This window comes from Girardinichthys multiradiatus, chromosome 20 (genome assembly GCF_021462225.1).
Source record: "Girardinichthys multiradiatus isolate DD_20200921_A chromosome 20, DD_fGirMul_XY1, whole genome shotgun sequence".
Lineage (NCBI taxonomy): Eukaryota > Metazoa > Chordata > Actinopteri > Cyprinodontiformes > Goodeidae > Girardinichthys > Girardinichthys multiradiatus.
This window is the reverse complement of record NC_061812.1, coordinates 5973880-5983195: the sequence shown is the minus strand read 5'-3', so window position 1 is coordinate 5983195 and position 9316 is coordinate 5973880. Positions and strand designations below refer to the sequence as shown.

General features: G+C 41.1%; 1 protein-coding gene across 12 annotated transcripts in view; it reads right to left on the bottom strand.

Moving 5' to 3' along the window:
* The window catches only part of ptprt (protein tyrosine phosphatase receptor type T), a 444335-nt gene that overhangs the window by 4213 nt on the left and 430806 nt on the right, over positions 1-9316 (bottom strand). For all 12 annotated transcript variants that reach the window (XM_047347294.1, XM_047347295.1, XM_047347298.1 and 9 more), the window contains one exon: positions 19-154. In XM_047347294.1, coding sequence (XP_047203250.1) covers positions 19-154 — 136 coding nt within the window. The remainder of the gene's footprint in view (positions 1-18; positions 155-9316) is intronic.

Sequence of the window (9316 nt, the reverse complement as noted above, 5' to 3'; positions counted from 1 at the left end):
AAGCTAAATAATTCTCACCATTGTCTCCACCATGTTTGTCTTGTTGTTCCTCAGTGTCTTGACTGTGTGGAAAACATCCACAATGTTCTGCTGCTGGATCATCTCATTGATGCTGCAGATGGCACAAAACGTTCCAGAACGCCCTCCACCAGTGCTGCACAGGAGAAGGAATCAGGAAACAGGATTAAAAATGAGACAGGAGATGCTAATAAGCACAACTCATAAACCAAGCAGAGAAGCTTGTAAGTAGTCTGGAAGTCCTCAAATGGTAATAGTAGAAAAGGTTGTGGGAAGCATGAAGGACTAAACAATGAAATAAACACTATTTTTAGAACAGTAGGCACAAGGTTTTGTTTCTTTTGGTTCTCACTTAAATATTTTTATTTAGCTTTGTTGCAGCTATTTTGATTTAGTTCATATTGCTTTATATTTCTGCTTTTACATTTAAAGATCCCAAGGAGCAATGAATGGGAGGAAACTAACTTTTAATAAGGATTAATTAAATATTTAGTGAGAAGTAAAATTTGTTTAGTTTTTAAATTTTGACCTAGCTTGTGTAAAAAGTCCTTGTGTGGCTAAAACTCAGTCCTTGTGAATGTCCACAATGTCTCTTATATTTATATTTTTTATTTGACAAGGTTAAGACCTAATAACATCTAAGTAGTGATTGATTGAAGCTGTCAGCATAGGGAAGGTTTGTTTAATTGCGCTCATTGCATTTACCAGAATTCTGAATATAAGGAAAGCTCCAGGAACTCAGTAAACAAGGAGATTCCAGGTTATGAACTATTGACGTTTGCATGTCGGGGAAGTCTTTTGGAGACTAAACAACTACAGACTCTAAAAAAAACAGGAAAAAACTGTTTAAATGAAGTCTACCAATACTGCAAAGATTACTTGGAATCTTTGTAAATCTGACCCTGCAACAGTTAGAAAAGATCTACGAAAAAAATCCAACTTGTGCAGCAAATTCTTGTTTATTAAAATCATTGAGTTGTATAAGTCATTCTGCCTTGAAAATGAATGATGCAATAATACCTAAAGTTAATAAAATGTATGCTCATGATGAATGTATGTAAACATCTGACTGCAACAGAGTGTGTAGGGGTTGGCAAAGGAAAACGTAACATAGTTTGAAAATATTTTAATTGACCAAAGTACTGTAGCTCATGCAGACTTTAGAGAGAGGCTGTAACCTCTTTACTGCAATTTTTTTATTTAATTTTCATTCAATTGGAAAAGCAAGACTAATAAATTCAGGATTTAATATGTTCAAACCGCAAAACAATCTTGCATTTAAAGTTGCAACAACAGTGAATTACTTGTGACTGCATGAGACACTGTTTAAATTTGGTGCCCTTCATGAGAAAAACGGGAGCTCTCTTAATGAGTGAAGTGGCTTCAACCAGCTGACTTACATTTATTGTCTGACTACAGTTCTGTAAAGCACATATAACAAACATACAGCATGTCTGTGGGATGTTTACTGTCCACGTGCACCAAGTAGCAGTCAGTCTACCCTCAAACCAGCTCCTGAATAAAAGCAAAACCAGTTACTGAATCATCTACGTTTTATGTGAATTATTAATGTCTGGAGAGATCCAGTTGCTGTCCAGTTCGTTTAGATAATGTCAAACTAACAGAAGCTTCAAATTAATAATTTGTTTAATGAAGTATGTGTAATTTTCCAGTTTTTGAAAGGAATAACAACACCTCATGTCCTCACTGCTTTTAGACCAGGGTTAGGATGCAACTGTATTCCTAATGCACACTTTCCCCTACTTCCCGTTGGTTATGGTTTTACGTTCCTGCTCCAGTCAGAATTAAAATGAAGGTGATGCATTTATTTATACTGGTAATTAGGTCCCAGAAATCAAAAGCTATGAATATTTTTGTTTCCTTGCTGTTGTTTTAGGTTGTACTTGAGTCCACACTGATGGTTTTGAATTACCCAAATGGTGCTCGGTAAAATTAACACTGGTCCTGACCAGAATCCTTCTGATTACAGTTGGGCAAATAAACTGAGAGAAACATAATGTATCATAAATCCAGTTACTGTGAAAGCATTTACAAGAAGTCACAAGTAGTGGTGTCCCCATATCGACATCGTTCCGATACCATTTTATGCTTGATGATTTCTCCCTGCACTGCAACTGATTGGATGAACCACGCTCTATACCAGGTGGTGGCAATAATAAACCCACCAGAAGAAGATGGGGTGGAGGGTAAAAATGTCCGTAGTTCGGAGATATTTCAAAATAAACAGGGACGATAATAAAAAAAATCTGATTGTCTGCTGTGCTCAGCTAAGCTGTCAAGCGGAGGGGCAAACAATACCTCTTTTACAAGTAATTTGATAAAGCATTTAAAGACGAAACACGAAGCAGAAAATAGTTTGCTGCTAGTAGCAGCACAACACAACCAACGTTGCAGCAAGTTCTCCAGAAAAGTGAAAAAATGGCTAATGACAATCCATGTGTGGTAAGGATAACTAAAGCTCTTACCCAGTTCATTGCTCTTGATGGCCAACCGTTTTCAGTGGTATGCAGCAATAAAGTCAGAGGGATTGTAGGCTTTAAGGAAAAAAGAGCCACCTTGTTCTAAAATGAAATGTTTTAAAGGTCATTGTGTAATGTTTAAGTACTAACTCATTAACTACTCGGTATCTGTACTCTATCGGGAGGTACCCAAACTGAAGTACTTGCACTCGGTCTGAAAAAGCATGGTATCAGGACAAAATTTAGTTACAAGTTTGCATGCTTGATTAAAACTACCCAATATGTTCTGAGCCCTGACTTTGTCATCTGTAAATCTAACACATAATTTTATCTTTATACTTAAACATAAGATGGAGGTAGCAAACTTTCAGGAGGTTTTTAATTAAATTTTTTCAACTAATGATGTAAAAATATGGTCTAATTCATAGATATATATGCTTCGATAAACAGAAGAACCCTGATGTGACCGTCTGAGTTGGAGCTAATTTTGTCTAAATGCAAACCTGATGTAAATGGTAATGTAAAGGTTTCTATTTGCAAGGAGCTGACATCTACAACGGCCACCAGAAGACCTAAGCAGTGGGAGATTATCAGACCGTCAAAAATGGGAGTGAAGGTCAGCAGACAGAATTCCCTTTAGATTAATTAAACAGCACTCAATGAAGTTTGATGATGTGTGCTTGTATTGTGCAACTGCCTATTATATTTGGTGCACAGATGTTATGGTGGCCTAATGTTGGAATGAGTGGGAGTTATTCCACCAGCACTTGGTACCAATAATTGTGCTTTCATTGTACAAGATTACAATCAGTTCTTTGTTGCTACCACAGAAAGCACCAGATCTATGCTGGGTAAAAGCTGTTCTAATCAGCTGTTCTCATCAGGAGCTGATGGTGGGCCCATGGAGACTAGCCAAATTAAAATTTTGTGTGCATCATGTGTAACATTTACTTTTGCTTTCAAATAAATTCTAAATTAGGTAGAGATTATTTTGGATATAACACATACAATCCATATGCATTTTGGTATGTAGTATGCAAATTAGGAATTATTGGGCAGACCTTTGACCACTAGATGGCAGCAGAGTGGTATGTGTTGAATATGATTCAACAAGCCTTACTGGTAGTCTAAGGTAAATTTGCAGCAATAGTCTACAAAGGGTTGATTTAAGACCATCACAAAAAATAGAACATCATTATTCAGTCATATTAGCTCTGAAATAACTGTTTCTCTTCCTGCGGTTTGTTTTATTTAAAACAGCAGCCTTTAGTAGTAGTTCTATGTGGATTAACACTAGGACTCCCAGAATTCTAACACTACTATAACTCCCAAGCCCGTCAATTTGACGGCAAGCATTCTGGATGCGATGGCGGTGATGACGCTTTACTAATGTAGCATCTATACCGGATGCCTCCTGGACGCCTTCCTTGGGAGGTGTTCCAGGCACGTCCCACCAGGAGGAGGCCCAGGGGACGGCCCAGGACACGCTGGAGGGAATATGTTTCTCAGCTGGCCTGGGAACGCCTTGGGCTCCACCCGGAGGAGCTGGAAGAGGTGTCTGGGGAGAGGGACGTCTGGGCATCTCTGCTGAGTCTGCTGCCTCCGCGACCCGGTCCCGGATAAAGCGGAAGACGACGAGTACGAGTATGAGTACAAGCTTTACTAATCTGACCAAAAGCTGGACAGCTCCATGTTACGCCCCCCTTTCACTTCGTGGACATAAAATAGTGCAAAAATGCCTTCAGCTCATCCACACTCATGTCCGAGGAGGAATCATCTCCTAAAACTCTGCGGGCCTCAGCCACACTGCAGCCCTGAACGTGGAAGAGCATTTCGGTGTCCACCAAGCAAAGGAATGCGGTCTGGACATCTTAGATCTGGCGCTCTGTCAACGCGTTCTGGCTCTGACGGCTCCCTCTACTTTCTTCCTCCCCTACCACTGTCCACACAGTGCCATCCTTTCCTATCTCCACCTCCTTCCCAGGTGTGCGCTCGTCTTGCGATGAAAACGCTGTAAAGCACAGAATAGATTGTTGTTACTGGGCTACTATATCTATGAACTTATTGTTTATTTCTTTTTATCAGTACCTTGATTTGTAGTTTCTCTCCTGCCAGGGAGCTGGTTTGCTGGGTTTATAGCTGGGTACTGGGCACCTGGCTAGTCTCCCTATCTCTGAACCTGCACTGATTATAGATTATTAGTTTGCTAATCTATAAACTATAGCCTAAAATGATACAATCGTTACATAGGCTAGTCTTTTACAACCTCCTGCTAATGGGACGACTTGTGTTTTTTTAGCCGGGGGAGGCTCACTCTCTGACCCGCTGTCTAACTGAATGCTGACCAAGAGCCGTCAGAATCCCTCTCGACCCCAGAATCACAATCATATAATTTTTGAAGCATTTCCAATGCCTCTTGAGCAGAAAATATCCTTCTGGAAGCCACTTATAGGATGCCAACAATCTCCTTCTCAGACTCCATTCTAGAGTGGTGGTTGCTAGGCAACGCTCGCGCGTATACTCAGCCGTGGGAAAAAAATATCAATGTAAATAATAGGGCTGTCAAAATAGCGGGTGTGGTAGTTAGAGGTAGAAATACTTAGATCTTTTATTTACTTTGTTATTTTTTTAAAATAGAGACATAGGAATACACAGGACACAGGTTTAGAAAAAGTCAGGATGCTAGGAAGATATGAGTTTTAATAAACCAGAGTTATGGCATGTCAAACTTTCAAAACCATCAAATTGACAGCCCTGGGAGTTCTAGTGTTAATGAGCTGCTTGTTAAAATGCCCTGTGGTCTCTGCTGTGGATGTCAAAGCTCCTTATAAATCCAGTCATTTTCACATATATTGTATGCAAATAGGACAATGTCTTCAAGAGGGGGCTTAACATGTTTCAACCTTAAAGTTACATTATTTTAGGGTTGCAGTGAAAGTTAATAGCATATAACTTAATATTTACTGTGTAAAAGCAGAACCACATTTCTGTAATTCTGCTTTATCTAATATTTTCACCACTGAATTAAAGCATACAGAGTTTGCTGCATTAAAAGTGCTGCCTTCTGCTATTGTCTGCTACTCAGTTTTATTGGCTGAAATTGAAGAGTGGGGAAAAATCAATGAATTTTTAATCGCTGCTGACTGAATCATCTTTTATGTTAAGAAGTAGTAAAATCAATCACTTTGGTTGATTAGTCAGTTTTTTTACGTGATTTCTCACTATTTTCTTACAGTTTGCTACAAAACCTAAATGTACTTCTGCTTAAATTGTATTGAACCTTTAACTGAAAGTGAAATTCTAGCTGAGTGACATCCAGTCCTATTTAATTAGTGGATTTAAAATTATAATATTTATGCTCCCACTGTAGATTTACACTTAATTGTATTGATGTTATATTGACACATTTAACTTACAAGATGTGACTGCAGCTTCTGCAGTTGGACCATCCTGTAATTTTTAATGGAGGATGTTGACTGGATAAGAACTTCTGCTTCAGGGAATCTTTGGATAGTGTGTTTTCTTATAATCTGCTTCTTAAATATTTTACAGCTTCTGTTTTACTTCCTCGTTTGTTCTGCTCAGATGGACGTTTTATGGAGCTCAGCAGCATTTGTGGATTTGACTGTGTGTAATCAGCCTCTTACCAACAGTGTTATAAATTTCAAAAGTGGACATTGAAGAATTGTTTTACTGCATGAACTTGAACACAACAGCAGAAGCACCTCCAAACCCTAAAGATAAATGATCTGTGTAATTTGTTGCAGTGTTGGCTAAGAAGTTTTGGAGTTTTCTTTTTTAAAGCTATGCATAAGGATGAAATTGCAATTAAATGAATCAGAACCAAGTTTATAAACAGCATTTCTACACAGAAATGTATTTTAAGGTGGAGTAATGTGAAGTAGTTGTCAGTAGCAGAGACTTTTTTTTTTACCACAGAGAGTTTGCAGAAAAAGAGAATTTCATACCTCAGAAAATCAATGTTAGTGTTTCTACACACAATTACTTGTGCTGAGTCTGATTGTTGTATCAGTCCACCTGCTTAGTTCATTCTGCCGGTATAACTTGAGGCTACCAAGACCTGGGTAAACTTTTTGATTAGCCCCCTTTAATGGTGTTGCTTTTATTGAAATATATCTTTGGAAAATGAACACATGCCAAAAAATGTAGAAGTTTCCAATAATAAAGCATTTGCTCACAATGCAGGTTCTGTGTTAGGGGCCCAGGCCTAGCTGTTAGAATTTCACCTGCAGGAAAGGTATTGACTATTTATAACTTCTTCACAGAACCCCATTCCTAAATTATTCCTTTAAATCTGTGTTGGACAGTTCCAGCACCAAGGGCCTGTAGGTTTTAGATTTTTTCTCTGCTTGGACACACTTGACTTGTGTACCTTTTTTACATTGGAATGGTGGTTTTGTTAATATGGAAAGGTACATTATTTTGGCCCTGTCCATACAGAAATACCCTTTTAGAAGCTCAGAAAATTATGAAATCATATCTTTGCCTTGCTAGGTGCATTATTCATACAGTCGTCAGTTGTTTTGGTTATTTCTATTGCTGCACTAAAGCACCATTTAAAAGTGTGGCAGGAATAATTTGTAATTTATTAGAAACAATGGATTAAATGAAATTATTAGTAACAATGGGTTGATTTGGTGAAACTCCATTTTGATTTTAATAATGTACACTGGGAGCAGGATCACATCTAAAACAATAAGAACACCAGCTCCTGCAGATGCATGGAATCAAACTAAATGATCAAGTCCTATATTTTTACATCAGCAACATTACAGTTTGCCTACATAATTATTGTTTTTGCAGTCCCTCAAATAATGCTAGTCAGTCAGGATGAGTCATCTACTGCTGATTTACTTTTATTGTTAGGGAAATAATATTTTTTAATCAGGATTATTTTAGTCCCTGTCATGGAAAATTTTATTGCCTTGCTTTCTTTGCTCCTTGATACTCTCTACAGGAACTGACAAAAGTATTAGAACCCCTCAGTGTTGTTCCATTCTCCTCTTATTTAGTCTTGAAATAATGGTTTCTCAGCCTTCTGCTTGCAGCTGTGTAAGATAATATGTATGCCACACTGTTAAGATTATGTCTAGGACAACAGGTTCTCTTTCATAGCATTTGTTTCGTGTCTCACATTGGGAACGCCCTCGGCATGACCTCATCAGAAGCTCCTATTGCATTACGCCAGCCAGGATTGGCTGGAAATAAGCCTGTCGGTGTCAGAGAGGGCAGAGTCCTTCCCCATATTTATAGGGCTGTCGCTGCACTGATAGTTTATTCAAAAACCTCTTCTCGCAACGAGCGGAAGTTCCAACTAGCTCTCCATTGGATACGGCCTCTCTTTGGAGCCTAGCTAAACTGTCCATAGACACATGCGCAAGCTCGGTCGCCGGGCACTTTGCTCTGGGTTTGTCCAGTATCGCGGAGAGTAGCTATTCCCTCGGTACAAATACCGCAGGAAGAGTAGAAATACTCACAAAAAAAAGTGGGTCAACTTACCTGCTACGGTTGGCCGTTACAGAGTAGCAATACTCCCGCTGTAAGCTACCCATAGGAAAGCCGCAACGCTCCCTCCAACCTAGCCACATCTGGTTAGCTTAGCTGTCACCAGCTAGTTTTCTTCCTTTCTTTTTTGTAGCCTCACAGCCGAAACTCCTTTAAACATGGAGACTGCCAAGTCTTCCACAAAAGCTGAGGAGAGCATACAGGCACGAACCTGCCCGCGTGGCAATACAATTTCAAGCTGGGATACCCACCTAGCTTGTGTGGTGTGTCTCAGTCTGAAACACGCTCAAGCAGCCTTTGAGCCCGGGGAAGAGTGCTCTCACTGTAGCCGGTTCTCCCTCAAGGTGCCCCGTCGCCGTCCGGGCCGTCAGTCGACATTGTCCAGCAACGACCCAGTGTTGGCTTTGACAGCATCCGTACAGGAACCAGCTGATCAAGCGGTTTCTCTGACCACCGATGTTGTAGCCAGACCAAGTTGGGGAGAAATCCTCGACGCCGTGGACCCTCTGCCACCTAAAATGTCCGAGCACGGCCCTGCATCCGGCCTGCTGGACCTCCTGATGGCGGGAGATGATGAACTCTCTGACCTGGATTCGGAAATGCCCTTCTCGGATAACGATGAGGATGAGAATTATGACCCATCTCCCCCTCCCTCAGGACGGGTTGCAAAACCCACTTTCTCCGGCGCGGGCCGACCCGGTCATGATATGGATGAACTGGATTTTGACCTGCACGACGTGTGCAAACGCGCTGCTGCCAAGTTAAACATCCAGTGGCCCGAGGTTCAGGCGGAGGTAGTCCGCTCTCGTTTCGACGGAAAGAAGCTGCCAAAAGTACGGAAAACAGGCAGACAACTCCTGCCATTTTTCCCGGAGCTATTTGAAGAACTGGCTGTCTCCTGGCGCAACAAGCCCTTTAAGGAGAAGCACCCGGTGGCTGGCAGTTCGGTGCTGGATTGCGCCAGATGCCACCAGTCGAGCCGGCGGTGGCAGCGCACCTACACCCGAAGACCTCCATGTCAGCGGGTGGTCCCGCCCTCCCTTCAAGAGCGGACCGCTTTCAGTCCTGCCTGACGGATAAGTCCTACAGGGCTGCGGCGCTCTCAGTCCGTGCTCTGAACGCCTCGTCTCTGCTGATGACTTATCAGGCGGAACTCGAGGAGCAGATGATCGCCTCACCTGATGCTGCATTATGGGAGGAAGTGTGCATCATAACAGATCACTGCCTTCACCTCCATAAAGTGGCAATCCAGGCTGTGGGCAGAAACATCGGGCTCATGGTTCTGCAGGAGA